This window comes from Phocoena sinus, chromosome 19, assembly GCF_008692025.1.
Source record: "Phocoena sinus isolate mPhoSin1 chromosome 19, mPhoSin1.pri, whole genome shotgun sequence".
In the NCBI taxonomy this organism is placed as follows: Eukaryota; Metazoa; Chordata; class Mammalia; order Artiodactyla; family Phocoenidae; genus Phocoena; species Phocoena sinus.
This window is the reverse complement of record NC_045781.1, coordinates 40,837,498-40,860,564: the sequence shown is the minus strand read 5'-3', so window position 1 is coordinate 40,860,564 and position 23,067 is coordinate 40,837,498. Positions and strand designations below refer to the sequence as shown.

General features: G+C 38.9%; 1 protein-coding gene across 6 annotated transcripts in view; it reads right to left on the bottom strand.

Annotated features, from left to right (window-relative positions):
• Positions 1-23,067, bottom strand: part of NFATC3 (nuclear factor of activated T cells 3) — a 129,824-nt gene that overhangs the window by 71,954 nt on the left and 34,803 nt on the right. For all 6 annotated transcript variants that reach the window (XR_004347023.1, XR_004347024.1, XM_032613967.1 and 3 more), the window contains exons 2-3: positions 13,992-15,126; positions 11,916-12,078 (exon numbers count right to left, since the gene is read on the bottom strand). Coding sequence is in view for 4 of the 6 variants with exons in the window: in XM_032613967.1 (XP_032469858.1) it covers positions 11,916-12,078; positions 13,992-15,126 (1,298 nt within the window). In the remaining 2 variants the exon portion in view is untranslated. The remainder of the gene's footprint in view (positions 1-11,915; positions 12,079-13,991; positions 15,127-23,067) is intronic.

Sequence of the window (23,067 nt, the reverse complement as noted above, 5' to 3'; positions counted from 1 at the left end):
TTCTATCCATAAGAAAACAAAATGTATCTTAATCTTTACCTTTAATTCATATACAAAAATTAATTTGAGATAGATCACAGACCTATATGTAAAAGGTAAAGTAATAAAGCTTCCAGAATAAAACACAGGAAACTATCTTCATAACCTTGGAGCAAGCAAAGATTCTTCAAAAGGTATGAAAGCACTTTCCATGGAAAACAAGACTGATAATTTGGAGTTCATTAAAAACTTCCATTTATCAAAAGACACAATTAAGAAAGTGAAAAAGCAAGCAACAGACTAGGAAAAGAAATGTCATTTGCCATACATATATCTGACAAAGGACTTATATCCAAATATTAAAAACTCCTACGAATCAATAAGAAAAAGAGACAATTTAAAAATTGGTCAAGAGATGTGAACAGACACTTCACAAAAAGGACAGCCAAATGTCTGATAAACATATGAAAAGATGTTCAACATCACTGGTTATCAAGAAACAACAATTTAAAAAAAAAAAAGAAAGAAACAACAATTTAAAACCAGTGTGATACCTCCACATCCCTGTCAGAATGGGTAAAATTAAAAGACAAGAACCAAGTGCTGGTATTATTGGTGAGGATGTAGAGTACCTGGAACTTTCATATATGGCTGGTCAGAAGTAAAAACTGGTACAGCTCCTTTAAAAAACCAGCAATTGCACTCTGAGACATATAAACATATACCAAAAACATGTGAATGCTTCGTCCATCAAAAGATATGTGTGAAAAAAAGCATACAACAGCTTTACTCATGATATATGAAAACTGGACATAAACCAAGTGTCAATGAACAGAACGACAGGTAAAGAAATTGTAGTAAATTCATACGATGGAATATTATACAGCAATTTTTTTCAAACTACAAAAAAACTCAAACTGGATGAATTTCACGCTCCTGTGTTGAATAAATGAAGCTAGACAGAAAACAGAACATTTTGTATGAGTCCATTTATTAGCAACTCATGAATAAAAAAACTAATCAATGATAATAAATGGTCAGAAGCACAGTTACCTTTGGTTGGAAGATATAAACTGGGAAGGGCACAAGGGAGTCTTCTGGGGTGCTTAAAACATTCTATATCTTAACCTGTTTGTAGTTTTACGTGTGCGTGAGTATGTGTGTGCGTGTGTCTGTGTGTGTATGAAAAATTCATTGAGCTATACATGTTAATATTTGTGTACTTTAATGATGCATTCCCATACAGCAGTAAAACATTTTTTAAAAGTCTGCACATACAGAAAAAAATCAAGGCATTTTTCCCAGGCTTGAGAACCAAGCACACCACTCTTATGTGTAATGGTCAGATTGGTCTGGAATGGCAATTGGTGTCATCCTCTTTCTCTTTCTGAATATTAAAAAATTCTCAGAACATCCAGTCCCTACCATCAGTAAACTTACACAAGCCTCTTAGATAGCCTCATCCACCAGAGGGCAGACAGCAGAAGCAAGAAGAACTACAATCATGCGGCCTGTGGAACAAAAACCACATTCACAGAAAGATAGACAAGATGAAAAGGCAGAGGGCTATGTACCAGATGAAGGAACAAGATAAAACCCCAGAAAAACAACTAAATGAAGTGGAGATAGGCAACCTTCCAGAAAAAGATTTCAGAAGAATGATAGTGAAGATGATCCAGGACCTCGGAAAAAGAATGGAGGCAAAGATTGAGAAGATGCAAGAAATGTTTAACAAAGACCTAGAAGAATTAAAGAACAAACAAACAGAGATGAACAATACAATAACTGAAATGAAAGCTACACTAGAAGGAATCAATAGCAGAATAACTGAGGCAGAAGAATGGATAAGTGACCTGGAGGACAGAATGGTGGAATTCATTGCTGTGGAACAGAATAAAGAAAAGAATGAAAAAAAATGAAGACAGCCTAAGAGACCTATGGGACAACATTAAACGCAACATTTGCATTACAAGGGTCCCAGAAGGAGGACAGAAAGAGAAAGGACCAAAGAAAATATCTGAAGAGATTATAGTTAAAAACTTCCCTAACATGGGAAAGGAAATAGCCACCCAAGTTCAGGAAGCACAGAGGGTCTCATACAGGATAAACCCAAGGAGAAACACGCCGAGACACACAGTAATCAAATTGGCAAAAATTAAAGACAAAGAAAAGTTATTGAAAGCAGCAAGGGAAAAATGACAAATAACAGATAAGGGAACTCCCATAAGGTTAACAGCTGATTTCTCAGCAGAAACTCTACAAGCCAGAAGGGAATGGCATGATATAGTTAAAGTGATGAAAGGGAAGAACCTACAACCAAGATTACTCTACCCAGCAAGGATCTCATTCAGATTTGATGGAGAAATCAGAAGCTTTACAGACAAGCAAAAGATAACAGAATTCAGCACCACCAAAACAGCTCTACAACTAATGGTGAAGGAACTTCTCTAAGTGGGAAACACAAGAGAAGAAAAGGACCTACAAAAACAAACCCAAAACAATTAAGAAAATGGTCATAGGAAAATGCATATCGATAATTACCTTAAATGTGAATGGACTAAATGCTCCAACCAAAAGACACAGGCTTGCTGAATGGATACAAAAACAAGACCCATCTATAAGCTGTCTACAAGAGACCCACTTCAGACCTAGGGACACATTCAGACCAAAAGTGAGGGGATGGAAAAAGATATTCCATGCAAATGGAAATCAAAAGAAAGCCGGAGTAGCAATACTCATATCAGATAAAACAGACTTTAAAATAAAGAATGTTACAAGAGACAAGGAAGGACACTACATAATGATGAAGGGATCAATCCAAGAAGATATAACAATTATAAATATATATGCACTCAACACAGGAGCACCTCAATACATAAGGCAACTGCTAAAAGCTATAAAAGAGGAAATCAACAGTAACACAATAATAGTGGCAGACTTTAACACCTCACTTACACCAATGGACAGATCATACAAAATGAAAATAAATAAAGAAACAGAAGCTTTAAATGACACAATAGACCAGATAGATTTCATTGATATTTATAGGACATTCCATCCAAAAACAGCAGATTACACTTTCTTCTCAAGTGTGCACAGAACATTCTCCAGGATAGATCACATCTTGGGTCACAAATCAGGCCTCAGTAAATTTAAGAAACTTGAAATCATATCAAGCATCTTTTCTGACCACAACGCTATGAGATTAGAAATGAATTACAGGGAAAAAAACGTAAAAGAACACAAACACAAGGAGGCTAAACAATACGTTACTAAGTAACAAAGAAATCACTGAAGAAATCAAGAGGAAATCAAAAAATACCTAGAGACAAATGACAATGAAAACACGATGGTCCAAAACCTATGGGATGCAGCAAAAGCAGTTCTAAGAGGGAAGTTTATAGCTATACAAGCCTACCTCAAGAAACAAGAAAAATCTCAAATAAACAATCTAACCTTACACCTAAAGGAACTAGAGAAAGAAGAACAAACAAAACCCAAAGTTAGCAGAAGGAAAGAAATCATAAAGATCAGAGCAGAAATAAATGAAACAGAAACAAAGAAAACAATAGCAAATATCAATAAAACGAAAAGCTGGTTCTTTAGAAGATAAACAAAATTGATACACCATTAGCCAGAATCATCAAGAAAAAGAGGGAGAGGACTCAAATCAATAAAATTAGATAAGAAAAAGGAGAAGTTACAACAGACACTGCAGAAATACAAAGCATCTTAAGAGACTACTACAAGCAACTCTATGCCAATAAAATGGACAACCTGGAAGAAATAGACAAATTCTTAGAAAGGTATAATCTTGCAAGACTGAACCAGGAAGAAACAGAAAATATGAACAGACCAATCACAGGTAATGAAATTGAAACTGTGATGAAAACTCTTCCAACAAACAAAAGTCCAGGACCAGATGGACTCACAGGTGAATTCTATCAAACATTTAGAGAAGAGCTAACACTAATCCTTCTCAAACTCTTCCAAAGAATTGCAGAGGAAGGAACACTCCCAAATCATTCTATGAGACCACCATCACCCTGATATCAAAACCAGACAAAGATACTACAAAAAAAGAAAATTACAGACCAGTATCACTGATGAATATAGATGCAAAAATCCTCAACAAAATACTAGCAAACAGAATCCAACAACACATTAAAAGGATCATACACCATGATCAAGTGGGATTTATCCCAGGGATGCAAGGATTCTTCAATATACGTAAATCAATCAATGCGATACACCATATTAACAAACTGAAGAATAAAAACCATATGATCATCTCAATAGATGCAGAAAAAAGCTTTCGACAAAATTCAACACCCATTTATGATAAAAACTCTCCAGAAAGCAGGCAAAGAGGGAACCTACCTCAACACGATAAAGGCCATATACGACAAACCCACAGCAAACATCATTCTCAGTGGTGAAAAACTGAAAGCACTTCCTTAAGATCAGGAACAAGACAAGGATGTCCACTCTCACCACTATTATTCAGCATAGTTTTGGAAGTTCTAGCCATGGCAATCAGAGAAGAAAAAGAAATAAAAGGAATACAGATTGGAAAAGAAGAAGTAAAACTGTCACTGTTTGCAGATGACATGATACATGATACATGTATCATGATACATGATACTATACATACAGAATCCTAAAGATGCTACCAGAAAACTACTAGAGCTCATCAATGAATCTGGTAAAGTTGCAGGATACAAAATTAATGCACAGAAATCTCTTGAATTCCTATACACTAATGATGAAAAATTTGAAAGAGAAATTAAGGAAACACTCCCATTTACCACTGCAACAAAAAGAATAAAATACCTAGGAATAAACCTACCTAGGTAGACAAAAGACCTGTATGTTGAAAACTATAAGAAACTGATGAAAGAAATTAAACATGATACCAACAGATGGAGAGATATACCATATTCTTGGATTGGAAGAATCAATATTGTGAAAATGACTATACTACCCAAAGCAATCTACAGATTCAATGCAATCCCTATCAAATTACCAATGGCATGTTTTACGGAACTAGAACAAAAAATCTTAAAATTTGTATGGAGACACAAAAGACCCCAAATAGCCAAAGCAGTATTGAGGGAAAAAGACAGAGTGGGAGGAATAAGACTCCCTGACTTCAGACTATACTACAAAGCTACAGTAATCAAGACAATAGGGTACTGGCACAAAAACAGAAACACAGATCAATGGAACAAGATAGAAAGCCCAGAGATAAACCCACGCACCTACGGTCAACTAATCTATGACAAAGGAGGCAAGGATATACAATAGAGAAAAGACAGTCTCTTCAATAAGTGGTGCTGGGAAAACTGGACAGCTACATGTAAAAGAATGAAATTAGAACACTCCCTAACACCACACACAAAACTAAACTCAATATGGATTCTAGACCTAAATGTAAGACCGGACACTATAAAACTCTTAGAGGAAAACATAGGAAGAACACTCTCTGACATAAATCACAGCAAGATGTTTTTTGATCCACCTCCTAGAGTAATGGAAACAAAAATAAACAAATGGGACCTAATGAAACTTAAAAGCTTTTGCACAGCAAAGGAAACCATAAACAAGACGAAAAGACAACCCTCAGAATGGGAGAAAATATTTGAAAATGAATCAACGGACAAAGAATTAATTTCCAAACTATATAAACAGCTCATGAAGCTCAATATTAAAAAAACAAACAACCCAATCTAAAAATTGGCAGAAGACCTAAATAGACATTTCTCCAAAGAAGACATACAGATGGCCAAGAAGTACATGAAATGCTGCTCAACATCACTAATTATTAGAGAAATGCAAATCAAAACTACAATGATGTATCACCTCACACCAGTTAGAATGGGCATCATCAGAAAATCTACAAACAACAAATGCTGGAGAGGGTGTGGAGAAAAGGGAACCCTCTTGCACTGTCGGTGGGAATGTAAATTGATACAGCCACTATGGAGAACAGTATGGAGGTTCCTTAAAAAACTAAAAATAGAATTACCATATGACCCAGCAATCCCACTACTGGGCATATACCCAGAGAAAACCATAATTCAAAAAGACGCATGCACCCCAATGTTCATTGCAGCACTATTTACAATAGCTAGGACATGGAAGCAACCTAAATGCCCATCAACAGACGAATGGATAAAGCAGATGTGGTACATATATACAATGGAATATTACTCAGCCATAAAAAGGAACAAAACTGGGTCATTTGTTGAGACGTGGATGGATCTAGAGACTCTCATACAGAATGAAGTAAGTCAGAATGAAAAAAACAAATATTGTATATTAACGCATATATGTGGAACCTAGAAAAATGGTACAGATGAACCAGTTTGCAGGGCAGAAATTGAGACACAGATGTAGAGAACAAACGTATGGACACCAAGGGGGGAAGTGGTGGTGGGGTGGTGGTGGTGGTGAATGAATTGGGCGATTGGGATTGACATGTATACACTGATGTTATAAAACTGATGACTAAGAAGGACCTGCTGTTTAAAAAAAGTAAAATAAAATTTAAAAATTAAAAAAAAAATTCTCAGAATAGTGTAGAAATCTTACAAATATTCTTCTTAGTTCCTAGAGAGGGGCCACCTCTGCTGGTGGAAAAAATGTGATCTCAGAAGTGGGCATGCACAAATAGAGTGTTCCATACAAAGCATACAGCTCTGCAAGTGTGGTAGAGTATGTACAATCAGGAATGTTTCTTTTTCAATTTGGCATGACCTGCTCTCATCATATAATGCTTATTTTCCTCTTGATATTAGAAAAAGAAAAAGAACTTCTGGATAAAGACAATGAAATGAAGTAGTATCACAATATTCTTCCCCTAATACCTAACAAAATAAACAAAATGTATATGTGGGGGGGGGTAGGAAACAGCCAAAAATCTACCAGTAATAACCAAACAAAGAACAACTTTGAGCTATAAATTTCAAAAGGGCAAGGGGGTGGTGAGGACTGTGAAACAGAAGACTCTGATGCAGTGTGGCAGAGCTGCTAACCAATCCATACCTTCACTCACCAGGAACGGTAATAGGAAAAGTGAGCAAATAAAATTAAAGAGTAAATTAATGGAATAAAAGTAATAAAGTGGGAAAATAAAATAGCAGAGAATGCGAACTAATTTGTAGCAAAGTAGATCAAAGTTCTAAGTAGGCAACTCTGAGGCAAGTCAAGGAAAAACTCTGCCTCACGAAGAAAAGATCCTGCATTCTGCTCCAGGGCCTTTGGTAAAGGCAAAAAAGATCAGAAGTGCTTACATCTTCTAGAACTCTGTGTTGTACAAGAGGAACAAGCAAAACTCATGAAAATATGATACATACTAACATACTGGGACTGGGCCACATACATGATATTGTTCACTTTCTTGAGCCAAACCCAACAAGGCCTATCCTAAACTAATTCTCTACCTCTTTACCCCAATCGCCTCAGGCTATAGACCAAAACTCTCAAACAAAATGGGAGGAAAAGACAAGGCAATTAGGCAACCATAATATACATGGTTTGTTTTTGTTTTTATTTAAGGAAAAAAGTAGGAAATTATGCAAAAGACAGTTGAAAATACAATAAAAATGAAAACAAAACCTCCCCTCAACACACACACACAGGAAACAGAACACAGAAATTGACTGCTGGTGAATGCTCCACACTAAAAGATTCAAGAATATAAATTCAATAAATCATGAGACCAAATATAATGATAAAATATCAAATGAGTGGTAAGTGGAGCCAAGGAACCAATTTAAAATTCAAAACACAAAACACCGTCGCAGGGGGCTTCCCTGGTGGCGCAGTGGTTGAGAGTCTGCCTGCCGATGCAGGGGACACGGGTTCGTGCCTCGGTCTGGAAAGATCCCACATGCCACAGAGTGGCTGGGCCCATGAGCCATGGCCACTGATCCTGCGCATCTGGAGTCTGTGCTCGCAACGGGAGAGGCCACAACAGTGAAAGGCCCGAGTACCGCAAAAAAAAAAAAAAAAAAAAAAATCCGCCTGCCAATGCAGGGGACACGGGTTCGAGCCCTGGTCTGGGAATATCCCACATGCCGCGGAGCAACTAAGCCTGTGGGCCACAACTACTGAGCCTGTGCTGTAGAGCCCGCAAGCCACAACTACAGAAGCCCGCATGCATAGAGCCCGTGCTCCACGAGAGAAGCCACCGCAATAAGAAGCCTGCGCACCGCAACGAAGAGCATCCCCCACGTGCCGCAACTAGAGAAAGCCCACGGGCAGCAACGAAGACCCAATGCAGGAAGGAAGGAAGGAAGGGAGAGAGGGAGGGGGGGAGGGAGGAAGGAAGGAAGGAAGGAATAAATAAATAAATAGGTTTACTAAAAAAAAAAATACATTAAAGTATCCCGAGAAAAGAACATAGATATGGAGGACTGACAAAGAAGTCAACATGTGAATAGTAACTGGAGCCTCTGAAGTAAAGACAAAACATATAGAACAGGAAATATATAGATACATAATGTAGAAAATTTTTCTTGCAGGAAGGAAGAATCTCAATTTGAAAGGGAACATCAGAGGTAGTGGGGAAGACTGAAAAAGAAACATCAACCTCCAGACATACTCTGGTTAAGTAATTTCAAGTATAATGAATGATATAATTTCTAAAGAAACAAGTTAGAAAAAAAATAAGTCACTCACAAGGAGAATATAAAACACTGATAATATTCAAAGTGTTAGTCTCCCTTTAAGCAGGGAGCCCTGGCAGTGGAAGGACCTGAGTCCTAACCACCAGACTGCCAGGGAATTCCCCCGCCCCAGCCCCGTTTTTTTGGCAGGGAATCAGTTTTTAATTAAAGGAATACTGTGGAAACAAATCACTTGTACTCCCAAAAGATTTTGTTCATTTAAGCACTTGTAAATAACTTCTTTCAAAAGACAAAGATACAAGAAATGGGGAATTCCCTGGCAGTCTCAGTGGTTAGGACTCTGCACTTTCACTGTCAGAGCCTGGGTTCAATCCCTGGTCCGGGAACTAAGACCTCACAAGCTGCTTGGTGCAGCCATTTATAAACAAAGATGGGGGTGGGGGCTTCCCTGGTGGTCCAGGGGTAAAGAATCCACCTTACAATGCAGGGGACTCTGGTTCGATCCCTGGTCAGGGAACTAAGATTCCACATGTCGTGGGGCAACTAAGCCCGCATGCCACAACTACTGAGCTCGCGCACCTCAACTAGAGCCTGTGTGCAGCAAACTACAGGGCCCACGAGCTCTGGAACCCGTGCACCACAACTACAGAGCCGAAGCGCCCTGCAGCCTGAGCGTCACAACTAGAGAAGAGAAAACTTGGGCTTCCCTGGTGGCGCAGTGGTTGAGAGTCCGCCTGCCGATGCAGGGGACACGGGTTCGTGCCCAGGTCCGGGAAGATCCCACATGCTGCGGAGCGGCTGGGCCCGTGGGCCATGGCTGCTGGGCCTGCGCGTCCGGAGCCTGTGCTCTGCAACGGGAGAGGCCACAACAGTGAGAGGCCCGCGTACCGCAAAAAAAAAAAAAAAAAAAAAGAATTACACTTAGAGAAGAGAAAACCCACATGCCACAGCTAGAGAAGCCATGAAGAGCCCGCATGCCACAACAAATGATCCTGCATGCCTCAATGAAGATCCCGCGTGCTGCAACTAAGACACAACGTAGCCAAAAGTAAATAAATTAAATAAAATAAATAATAAACATTTTAAAATAAATTTTAAAATTTTCTGAAAAAGAAAAGAAAAAAAGATACAAGAAATGAAGCAAAGAAACCTTCTCCGAAATTAAGCTGTCATTAAGAGCAAACTGTAACTGATAACAAAGGGTAAAATTCCTATGTTGAGTTTTCCTGACCTTTTTTCTTTCAGTTTTATTGAGCTATAATTGACATACAGCACTGTAAATTTAAGGTATACAGCGTAATTACTTGATTTACACATACTGCAAACTGATTACCATGATAAAATTTAATTAACATCCATGACTTTATACAGTTATATGGGGGAGGGGTTTTTCTTGTGATGAGAACTACTCTCTTAGCAACTTTCAAATATACCATACAACAGTGTTAACTACATTTACCATGTTGTACATTACATCCCCACTACTTATTTATCTTATAACTGGAAGTTTGTACCTTTTGACTACCCTCATCCAGTCCCCCCCACCAACCCTCTGCCTCTGGTAACCACAAATCTGATCTCTTTTTCTAGAAATGACATTTCTTGCTACAAGTCATTTAAAAACCCACCTAAAATGTAAAGGTTTGCTTGTTAAGAACTATAAAACATGTTTAGATAATGACAATAAATCACAAAGCATGGCTGGTATAGGAAATGATAGCCCATAAACTGTATTAGCTCAAATTTACTTCAGATATAATTAATTTCTCCACTACAATACCCAATGCCATAAGACAAGTAGTGAGAGAAAAAAATGAGTATCAAGATTATTATACATAGCCATTCTGATGTTTGAGTATATAAAGGCAACAAATAAACATTCTCAATCATGAAAGAATGCAAGGAATATAGAAACCAAAGCCCTCCTTAAACAAACAAAAACACTTGAAAAAGAAAAAATAAAAAAGAATTAGTAGTAATCACTGAATCCAACTATCTACACATATAGGACTAAGCTAAATAACAGGAGTGGTGGGACATGAGGCAGGGAGATGTCTATAGATCTGAAAGGAAGAATAATATAAGCACCAAAATTCAGGAGGTAGAGGGTAGTGTACGTGGGCCTCTCACTGTTGTGGCCTCTCCCGTTGCTGAGCACAGGCTCCGGACGCGCAGGCTCAGCGGCCATGGCTCACGGGCCTAGCCGCTCCGCGGCATGTGGGATCTTTCCTGACCGGGGCACGAACCCGTGCCCCCTGCATCGGCAGGCGGACTCTCAACCACTGAGCCACCAGGGAAGCCCCCATATAGTTTTATTTCTGTTTCATTTTTTAAATGTTTCATTCAAGTAAAATTAAAGTTAATATTCAATTCTTTTTTTTTTTAATAATTTTATTTATTTATTTATTTTTGGCTGTGTTCGGTCTTCGTTTCTGTGCGAGGGCTTTCTCTAGTTGCGGCGAGAAGGGGCCACTCTTCATTGCGGTGCGCGGGCCTCTCACTATCGCGGCCTCTCTTGTTGCGGAGCACAGGCTCCAGACGCGCAGGCTCAGTAGTTGTGGCTCACGGGCCTAGTTGTTCCGCAGCATGTGGGATCTTCCCAGACCAGGGCTCGAACCCGTGTCCCCTGCATTGGCAGGCAGACTCTCAACCACTGCGCCACCAGGGAAGCCCAATATTCAATTCTTATGAGTCAAAACTTACATATTATATTTTATACACTCGAATATTATATAATTATAATAATTTCACTTTAATTTTCTAATAAATTCAAATAAAAATTAATTACAAAGATGTTCAACATAATCTTATCCTTAAAAAAAGTCCATGCATTTTTCTAGTCATCCAGCTAGTCTTCCACTAAACATACACATAGAGAATTATCTGGAATGTTAATCAAATGTTAACAACTGCTTATTTCTGAGGGGGTTAGATTTTAGGTATTTTATTGCTTTATTCTTTCTACTTTTCTGTATTATTTGGACTTTAAACAAGCTTGTATTGTACTTATAAACATAACACAATTTTTTCTTTTTTAGATCAGAAAAACAACTATTTGACCATTATAATCTTTCCCCAGAGTTTCACCAGCTGGAGAGTCAGTCCAGGAAGAATATCTTTTAGCCTAGCAAAAAAAAAAACCTCAATGCGGAAGTGCTGCTATATCAACAAGGACACAAAACCTCAATGTAAGCTTTCTAGGTTTGAAAATTTTCTCTCTTCGGGCTCAGCAGTACCTGACTGAATAGACCATATCATTAACAGATGTATGGTATCTGCAGAAACACCCCCAAAATCTCATACCTTCACAACAGGATGTCCCCCAGTAGACGCTTTCACTGCTCCTCGGCTACCTTCAGTTTCATAATGGGCTCGATGATGAGTTTTAGGTTGCACTTCTATTTTCAGTTCATATTGTCCAAAATGAGTTGGTAAAGGCCAGTCTAGTGGAGGTAATGAAGACGTGCTATAAACAAAACACACAAAGATGCATTTCACCACGCTAGTATTGTCAAGCAATGATTCAAATTACTTGCACCAACATTTCTTCCCATGATCATTGAAGCAAAGTATTCAAAAAATAAAAAAAACAAAACATCACTTAATAAGTTATAACACTGGATATGGTGGGTGTTTAAGAAATAATTCTTTAACCTGAAGAATAAAATCAATTTTATCTACTTTTTAGTTTCGTATATATATTTTTTAAAAGGATAAATTCTAACATTTCATAAACTGTAACTTTCTCAAATATGTGTATATAATTACAAAAACAATCAAAATTTAAACAGCTTAAAGGGAAGAGGTTCATTTAGATATATTAGCATTGAAAATATGGCATTAGAAAAGAAACAACTTCTACGTCCACAGGTCAAATATTAACGGACCCAAACCTAGAATGATTTGTATTAGAAAGTAATATCTTCTTAATGATTGGTGAAATGGGACTTTAAAGGTCTCTTCTACCTTTGAAATGCTATCATGCCTACAGTAAATTCCTAAATCATTTCATTACTTCCTTGAATGTCCTCAGCCTAGCTTTACCAGCTACTCTGAAGCTCAAAGGTATTAATTTTTATTAGTCTGAAGCAACAACTCAACTTCATCAACTCTCAGCGAGTTTCTGCACTTGTTCAAGCAAACCCCTAAAAAGATTAAGATAATTTTCAGATGCAGAGTGATGGGCTCAAAGGAATCTTCACTACCATAATTCCACATTACATTTTTCTAAAGATCTAGATCCAGAAATAAACATTCATACCAACAAAAAAAATTTTTAAGAAAAGTAAACAGACCCAACCCCATGTGGGGATTTAATACATGGTAAGTTGTCTTTTCTAATCAATTATAGACTAGATTGATTCTATAAATGGCATTGTGGTAACTGATAAGCCATTTAGAAAATAAAGTCATTACAATAGTCTTCACTCCAGTCCTTAGCCGGACTCACGATTCAAAAAAAAAAAAATTTTATATATATATATAATTTATAAATACAAATACTACATATGTTACATACATATATTATAAAAATTATACATAAAAATTTTGTTAGAAACTCGTGAAAGTTAGATTTTTTTATTTGTAGTTACTTTAGAGTGGGGTAGGCTTTCAAATATAACATAAAATCCAAAAGCCGTGAAGGAAAAGACAAACCTGAATATATAAAATTTAAAAATTCCTCTACAACAACAAAAAAATCACAAACTTATAAAGTGAAAAGACAAAAAAAATTATGGGAAAAACCACTTGCTACAAATATAAAAAGCAAATTTCACTTGTATATTGAGTTCTTAAAAATATAAAAAGCCTATTCCCAAGTGGTTTTTTTTTTTTTTTTTTTTTTTTTTGCAGTACGCGGGCCTCTCACTGCTGTGGCCTCTCCCGCGGCGGAGCACAGGCTCCGGACACGCAGGCTCAGCGGCCATGGCTCATGGGCCCAGCCACTCCGTGGCATGTGGGATCCTCCCAGACCGGGGCACGAACCCATGTCCCCTGCATCGGCAGGCGGACTCCCAACCACTGCGCCACCAGGGAAGCCCCCCAAGTGGTTTTATTAGTAATTTAACTTATACTATAATCAATCTTTTACAAGAAGCTTTTGTGGATAAGAAAATTCCTTCTAGGGATTCTTAAATGTAATTAATTTGCTATTATCTGCAATTCATTATACACTTTGAAAATTATAACTTTAGCCTATCTAAAGACACTTTTAAGACTAAAAGGAAAATAAATGTGGACTTTGTCTGCAAGAAACTGAAGAAAAAAAAAGGAGGAGGAAGAAAAACTGTCAAATAATTCTATACAGATAATGTAGTTACATGCCACCAGTAACACATAAACATGAAAAATGACCATCATCTATTTCCATCAACTCACCGAAATATAGGGGTGTGACCAGGCTTTGGTTTGCTCCAGGTAAAGGGTGAAGGAACTGAAAGAAATTGGTCACCAGATGAATCTTTCTTTAAAGGATACTGAGATCCAAGGCCATCATCTATTGAAGTTTCCCGGGATGGTGAAAGATTCCCTTGGTCATCTGAACAGAGCTCTAATTTTCCTGGTAGTACGGTAGCTTGATCTTCAGAAGTCTTCCTTGTTTTCAGAGGAATATCAGTCTCTACACAGTACTGAAATGGAAAAAGTGCAGGGCCAAGGCCTGATCCACCCTGAACAGAAGCATTGAGCCAGGTATCTTCTGTTACACTTCCCCTGGGGGAGTGACCAGGAGAAGGAACAGGTGAGTGATGAGGCGAAAGGGACCCAGCATAACAAACCTCAGCACTAGAGTGCCGCCGTTTCCCACAAGGGGAAGTAGGCCTTGATGAGGGTCCTGAGGCTGGCCTGGGGCTCAGCCAATTCTCATCAGTGACACTAGATCTAGGAGAGTGGCAAGGAGATTGCCTAGGTGACAAGGAGTGTCCAAGTCCATACTGTTGATTCCAGGACTCTTCTCCAGGGCAGCCTCCTGGGGAGCCACCAGGAGAAGTCAGAGGGGATCCGAGAGTAAATCGGGCAGCAGCTTCATTCAACTCCGAATCCACATCATCATAAATATGTGAAAGAGATTCACAAGAAGACGCATCTGAGAACCAGCTCCTAGAAGAGATGCTGCTGGCAGGACTAGGACTAAGGGAAGACTCCCGGTAGGATGGCTCAAGAGGAAGATAGAGATGATCTCTAGAAGGCCTTTCCAAATATTCCCTTTCTGGGTCATTTATGTGTAGGTCATCTTCATGAGTATCAATTTCTTGATGACAGTTAGGAGAGATGGATGTAATTTGAATACTTGGGCACTCAAAGGGTTTGGGACCACCTAATGGGCTGTATTTAGATTCAGGAATTTCACAAGTTCCTTCATAGTTTTTGTGACCTTGGAGCTGAAACGATGATGACAAAACAGAAGAGTGAGACGGTAATCCATGATGTGGTAAGCAAAGTGGTGAGTTTAAAGTAGATGGAGGTGGATCTACATTAAAGATGTAAATGGATGCACAATCATCTGGCTCAAGATCTATGGGGGTTGGGGGGAGCAAAAAAGAAAAAAATTAACAAAACAAGAAATTAGAAATCTTAGATGTATAAATTACTAGATGAGAACGTAAATAATAATTATCTTGAGAGGAAGAAGGTGGGACATAAAATGTACATTAGCTCCACTGAAGAGTGGTGTATGTGTGTGTGTGTTTTAATGTATCTGATTATTTCTACAGATATACATAATTATCACATATTTAATTTTTTCTTTTTCTGTATTTCTGTATTTTCTAAAATAAGAATCTGAAAACAATAAATGCTTTTACAAAAGAAATAATCATATCCATAATTCTAAAAAATACTCACAGAATTATGTAATGATATGATCATATAAATTCAGCCTCATCTGGGGTCTGCAGGTTAAAATGGAGTAAAGGATAAAGCAGAGTCTTTGAAAGGTTTTTAATTATAATTATACACACTAGTTTATTAATGCAAAGTATTACAGACTGATATTCAGGAGACCTAGACACTAGCCTACCTCTGCCATTAGTTGTGAGCTTAGTCACATATTTTAACCTCTCCAAGGCCTCAGTTTCCTTGCAATAAAATTCAGGAAATGTTTATGATGAACAGAAAGAGTTCTTCCCTTCACAGTCACACCATCAAGAATTCATATCTTTGGTCATGGCAAACCAGGTTACAAAAGACACATGACCCCACTGGATCCTTCACCTCAACTAGAAAATAACTCAACAGGGCTTTTAACTATTAATTGTTAAAGTAATCCTCATAAAGGCAGAACTTTTAAAATGTACCCCTTGCTAGAGTATTTAACACTAAACAAGTCCTGCCAAATTACCTACTGAGAGCACCTGCAGCAATAAGGGTATTTTTGCAACTTCACTTTTAGGAAGGAGCGATTATTTTCCATTTTCACAGAGGCAGAAGTAGTACTAACCCCTCATACAAGGTGCTGGTTGAACACCTTCACTTTTTCCAGAGATCATCATTGGGAAACCAAAGACAAAAAAAACTGTTCATAGATACAACAAAGAGAAGCACAAATTTGTAGCCTCTTCTCAAAAGTACTCAAGTAGATCACATTATTTAATTACATAAGTACCAGTGGAAAATAACAAACACATGTCTTTAGACTCTTGGTGTCATCATTAGCCAGCATCCTATAATTTAACTACCTCCATAAGTCCTAGATTTGGGAGCTTTTAAGATGTTCTGTGGTTAGTAAACATACTCAGTAAAGAGTTCTTACATGTATTAAAACAACAAAATAAAACCCCCTAGGTTTAAACCCTGGCTCTGCCTTTCCACCACTGTGTGAACATGGACAAGTTACTTAACCTGCCTGAACCTCAGTTTTCTGAGGCACGTTTTTCTATAAAACTGGAAGGCTGTGAGTAGAGTATTACCTGAAATGCACAGGACCATTTTAAGGCAAGCAACCTAACACAATGACTAATATTTAGCAAGAACCCAATACATACCTTATTTTTTTTTAATTCTGAAATATTTCCTAATAAATTGAAACACCTTTCTAAGTATACCACTCACTCCACTCTCTCAACCCACTTACTGAATCAAGAGAAGAAGGAAATCAGAACTCCAAAGAAGAAAACCCATCTGTGACTTAGATAAAAAGCTGAAGGGGGCTTCCCTGGTGGCGCAGTGGAATCTGCCTGCCAATGCAGGGGACATGGGTTCAAGCCCTGGTCCGGGAAATTCCCACATGCCGTGGAGCAACTAAGCCTGTGCGCCACAACTACTGAGCCTGCACTCTAGAGAGCCCACGAGCCACAACTACTGAGCCCGCGTGCCGCAACTACTGAAGCCCGCCTGCCTGGACCCTGTGCTCCACGAGAGAAACCATCACAATGAGAAGCCCGCGTACTGCAACGAAGAGTAGCTCCCGCTCGCTGCAACTAGAGAAAGCCCACGTGCAGCAACGAAGACCCCAAGACAGCCAAAAATAAAAACAAATGAATAAATTTATTGAAAAAAAAGCTGAAGGGAAAAGCTATTAAAAATAAACAACAAGGACTTCACTGGTGGCACCGTGGTTAAGAATCTGCCTGCCAGTGCAGGGGACACAGGTTCGAGCCCTGGTCCGGGAAGATCCCACATGCCATGGAGCAACCAAGCCTGTGAGCCACAACTACCAAGCCTGCGTACTGCAACTACTGAAGCCCGCACGCCTAGAGCCCGTGCTCCGCAACAAGAGAAGCCATCGCAATGAGAAGCCCATGCACCACAGTGAAGAGTAGAAAGCCCGTGGGCAGCAAAGAAGACCCAACACAGCCAAAAATACATAAATAAATAAATTTATTTTAAAAATAAACAACAAAATGAAGAGGTTTGGGGGAAAATGGGGAGTGACTGCTAATGGGTATTGGGTTTCTTTCTGGGGTGATGAAAATGTAACAGTGACTGTGGTAATGGTTGCACTATTCTGTGAATAAACTTAAAACCACTAAATTATAAACTCTAAATGGGTGAATTGTATGGTATGTAAATTATATCTCAATAAAGCTGTAATAAATATATAATGAACATATATGTATATTTTTCACAATTAAAAGTATTTTTTAAAAGTAAAAAATTTGTTTCTTATCTGACTATAAGAAAATCATCAAAGAAATTGTAAACAAGTGCTATCACCTCACATTTAACATTTTCATGTATGTCCTGGTCTACATGGGTATATATTTTATACAGTTGTGACCATAACAGTTTTGGGCTTTTTTAAAACCTTTTATTAAAGGATAAGGTACATACACAAAAGTACACATATCGTAAGTATATAGTTTGGGTAAGCTGTCACAAACATACACACCCTGTGATAGCTCCCTTTAAAAAAAAGAACACAGGAGGAGGGATAAATTAGGAGTTTGGGATTAGCAGATACAAACTACTATATAAAAAGTAGATAAACAACAAGGTCCTACTGTACGGCACAGGAAGTTATAGTCAATATCCTGTAATAAACTATAATGGAAAAGAATCTGAAAAAGAATATATATATATATATATATATATATATATATATATATACACACACACAAACATACATATCTGAATCCCTTTGCTGTACACCAGAAACTAATACAACACTGTAAATCAACTGTACTTCAAAAAAAAAAGAACATCTCAGAAGTCCCCCTTTGGCTCCCTTCCAAGTTATTACCTCTCCCAAAAAAGTAACCACTATATTGACTTCTAACAGTCTAGATTTGTTTTGCCTATTTAACATACAACTTGGTCTTTCAATTTTTTCATATTATATTGGGCTTTATAAAGTTTCTAAACAATTTTCAAGGCCATATAAAATGTCAAGTCAATGATCAGTTATTTCCTACTTTTTACTCTTATAAATAATGTAGCATTGAACATCTCTATACCTATAGCTTTTTATCTTCTTTTGAAGTAGTCTTCAAGGATAAATTAAGGGCAGAGTTACTAGATGACAGGGCACACACATTTTTAGCACTCCTACTACAGAGACATTTGTTTCAGAAGACTTGTTTTAATTTGCAACATTGGAGGGACATAAGACAGTTTCTTCAACCAACATGTTATTTTAAAATTTAGTGTAATTTAGGACTAAAATGGTTCTGTATGAAATATGTTTATAGGCTGCAAAAACAGAAAACTGAACTCAAAGTAGCTGAGGGGGAGGGGCAGTATTTTTCATCCAACAATAACACCAGGTCCAAAGGTAGAACATCTCCAGTGTAGGTGTTATTTCTTCAGTTCAACAAAGTCATTAACCAGTCTCTTTCTGTATTCCCATTTTGCCATTTCGCAGGTGCTAACTTTGTCCTATTCACTTTTCAACCATATATGTGTATTTTGCCCTAAAACCACAAGCAATGTGATCATTCATTTAATAAATATTTTTTGAGTAGCTACTATATAGCAGGCATGTTGTGGACACTGAAAACATGAGTAAGCTTTACATATGAGTAAAGTCCCCATCCTCTTAGAACTTATATTCTAGTAAAATGTCAGGTGGTGATATTTGCTATAAGGAAAAATAAAATAGAGTAAGGAGAATGGAGTAGGGAAAAGGGGAAGTTAATTTAGATAGGTCAGAAAAGGGCTCTTTCTCCAATGTTTGAGGAGATACCAAAAGGATATGAGGAATGAGCTATACAGAGATCTAGGGGAAGAATATTGTGGGTATAGGAAATAGTGAGTGCAAAAGGCCTGAGAACATAGTATTTTTAGAGTTTATGAGAAAAAGCAAAAAGGCCAGTGGGAATAGAGTGAGGAGATAAAATGATAAGGGCTTGGTGGGGGGTGGGGCCACTGGCTACTCAAGTAAGGCCTCACAAACCAGTAGAATGAATGGTTTTTATTACGAGATGAGAAACCACTGGAGGGTAGTAAGCAAAGCAGTGTCATGATCTGATATATATATATATAATCTGATATACATTTAAGAGATTTGTTATAAGCCAGGTGCCAAATAATGGAGCATAAGGACCCAGGAGGTGGTGGGTTGTAAAAGTAGAGGAAACATTAAGAAGTGAGTTTTTTTCTAATTATGGTAGAGCTGTCAGAACTCGCTGATGAATTAAATGGGAGAAAGAGGGGACTCAAAGATGACACCAAGGTTTTGGGCCTGAACTATTACAAGAACAGTACTTCTAATTACTGAAATGAAGGAGAAAATGAGAAAGAGTTGAGAGAGATGAAATAAAAAACTTTACTTTGTACATATTAAATGTGAGATTCCAATAAACTTTCCAAGTTGAGATATCAAGTACATAGTTACATTAAAAAGTCTCAGGGCTTCCCTGGTGGCGCAGTGGTTGAGAGTACGCCTGCCGATGCAGGGGATGAGGGTTCGCGCCCCGGTGTGGGAAGATCCCACATGCCATGGAGCGGCTGGGCCCGTGAGCCATGGCTGCTGAGCCTGCGCGTCCGGAGCCTGTGCTCCGCAACGGGAGAGGCCACAACAGTGAGAGGCCCGCGTACCGCAAAAAAAAAAAAAAAAAAAAAAAAAAAAAAAGTCTCAGCCTGGGGACTTCCCTGGCAGTCCAGTGGTTAAGACTCCACACTCCAAATGCAGGAGGCACAGGTTCGATCCCTGGCTGGGAGCTAAGATCCTGCATGCCGCATGGCACGGCCTAAAAAAAAAAAAAAAGTCTCAGCCTGGCCATGTAAACTTGGGAGTCTTATGAATGTATAGATAATATTTGAAGCCATAAGACCACAAGAGATGACTAGGGAGTGAGCTTAGACAGAGATAGATATAGAAGAAAGCAGGCCACAGGGAGATCAGCTCGGTGCTTTGCGATGACCTAGAGGGATGGGATAGGGAGGATGGGAGGGAGGCTCAAGAGGGAGGGGATATATGTATGCATACAGCTGATTCACTTTGGTGTACAACAGGAACTAATACAGTATTGTGAAGCAATTATACTCCAATAAAGATCTATTAAAAAAAAGAAGAGGGGCTTCCCTGGTGGCGCAGTGGTTGAGAGTCCGCCTGCCGATGCGGGGGACACGGGTTCGTGTCCCGGTCCGGGAGGATCCCGCATGCTGCAGAGCGGCTGGGCCCGTGAGCCGTGGCCGCTGAGCCTGCGCTCCGCAACGGGAGAGGCCACAACAGTGAGAGGCCCAAGTACCGCAAAAAAAAAAAAAAAAAAAAAAAAGAAGAAAGCAGGCAACTGAGGCATAGAGGATTCCAAACTTTAGCAACAGCGAGACAAAAGAGAATGGATAAGAAAGGAGAAGAGACAGTCAGTGAAATGGAAGAACCAAAAGTGTGGCATACCAGAATCCAAGTGAAGAAAGTGTTCATTCATTCAACAACTATTTATAATGTGATTAGTATTTTCTAGGAATTGTTCTAGATGCTAGGTATAAATAAGACATGCATGGTCCTTGCCCTCATGGAGTGTACAGTCTCAGAGGAGATCGACAAAAACAAAAATTAAAAATTGTAAGTATTATTAAGTGGTGGGAAAGAGACTAAAGAAGGAACCTATTTTAAAGAGTACAGGGATGGCCTTTCTGAGAAGGCAGCACAGGAACCAGCAAGCAAAGAAAAGGGAGGTGGGGGTGGAGAGGCATGAGTATAAGAGCTCCAACACAGGGGGAAAGTATAAGCAAACACTGAGTCACATAAGACCTTGGCTTCTTTGAGGAAGTAAAAGGCCAACTATGGCAACAGTTAACAACTGAAGGGGGAAAACTGAAAGAAGCAAAAACCTAGAAGGATCATAGTAAGGAGTTTAAATTTTATTCTAAGGATAATATAAACCATCAAAGTTTTAAAAGGAAATGCATGATCTCTATTATATTTGAGGATAATTTCATTCAGAAATATATAGTAAATCTGGGATTGACCAGAACAGGAGGGTTTCATTTTTTGGATCAAGAGTTTAAAATGGGGACTTCCCTGGTAGCGCAGTGGTTAAGAATCCGCCTGCCAATGCAGGGGACACGGGTTCGAGCCCTGCTCTGAGAAGATCCCACATGCCACGGAGCAACTAAGCCCGTGTGCCACAACTACTGACCCTGTGCTCTAGAGCCTGTGAACCACAACTACTGAAGCCCACATGCTACAACTACTGAAGCCTGTGCACATAGAGCCTGTGCCCTGCAACAAGAGAAGCCACTGCAATGAGAAGCCCGCGCACTGCAACGAAGAGTAACTCCTGCTCGCCACAACTAGAGAAAGCCCGAGCACAGCAACAAAGACCCAACACAGCCAAAAATAAATAAATAAAAAATAAATTTATATATATAAAAAAAGTTTAAAATGGCAGATTAAAAAACTCACGCCTGCAGGTGCACAAAAATGGGACTATACTTAATTCCACTAAACTATATACTTATAAATGGTTAAGATGGTAGATTTTATGCTATGTATAGTTTACTAAAATTAAAAAAACAAAAATATAAAAAACTGCTGGCACCTTGGTTCAAAGCAAGACAGCAGCACCCAACTATACAAACTGTCACTGAATTATTCACCACCATACTTCTGTAGTTAAAAAAAGAATCCAATTTTACTTAGAAATGTACTTGATAGGAACTTCCCTGGTGGTGCAGTGGTTAAGACTCTGCCTGCCAACGTAGGGGGCACGGGTTTGAGCCCTGGTCCGGGAAGATCCCACATGTCGCAGAGCAACTAAGCCAGTGCACCACAACTACTGAGCCTGAGTTCTAGAGCCTGCGAACCACAACTACTGAGCCCACAACTACTGAAGCCCGCGCACCTAGGGCCCGTGCTCCACAACAGGAGAAGCCACCGCAATGAGAAGCCCATGCACTGCAACGAAGGATAGCCCCCACTCGCTGCAACTAGAGAAAAGCCCGCACGCAGAAATGAAGACCCAACGCAGCCCAAAATTAATTAATTCATTTTTTTAAAAAAGAAATGTATCTGATGGGCTTCCCTGGTGGCACAGTGGTTGAGAGTCCGCCTGCCGATGCAGGGGACACGGATTCGTGCCTCGGTCCGGGAAGATCCCACATGCTGCGGAGCGGCTAGGCCCGTGAGCCATGGCAGCTGAGCCTGCGCGTCCGGAGCCTGTGCTCCGCAACGGGAGAGGCCACAACAGTGAAAGGCCCGCGTACCGCAAAAAAAAAAAAAAAAAAAAAAAAAAAAAGAAATGTACTTGATAAAGTAGCAAAAATTATCAATGTTTTAAACTTCAACCCTTTGAGGGGGGGAAAAACGGGTGGGGGAGAAGGGAAGAAAGTCACCCTTGGAAGATATAGTTTCATTAAAATGTAATTATTGTACCAATGCTATTTTGTGTTGAATAATGCTGAAATCCACACCCTTCCCCCAAGTAAACTGTAGATGAAGAAACATTCTATATCAGAATGATGTCTTAAAGCATTGCAGAGATTTGCATGCAAAATTTGGGGGAGTGCTGTTTTATCTTTTTCTTAAATGTCACCACAGTCCAAGCTCTGGAAATGATATGAGCAGCTACTA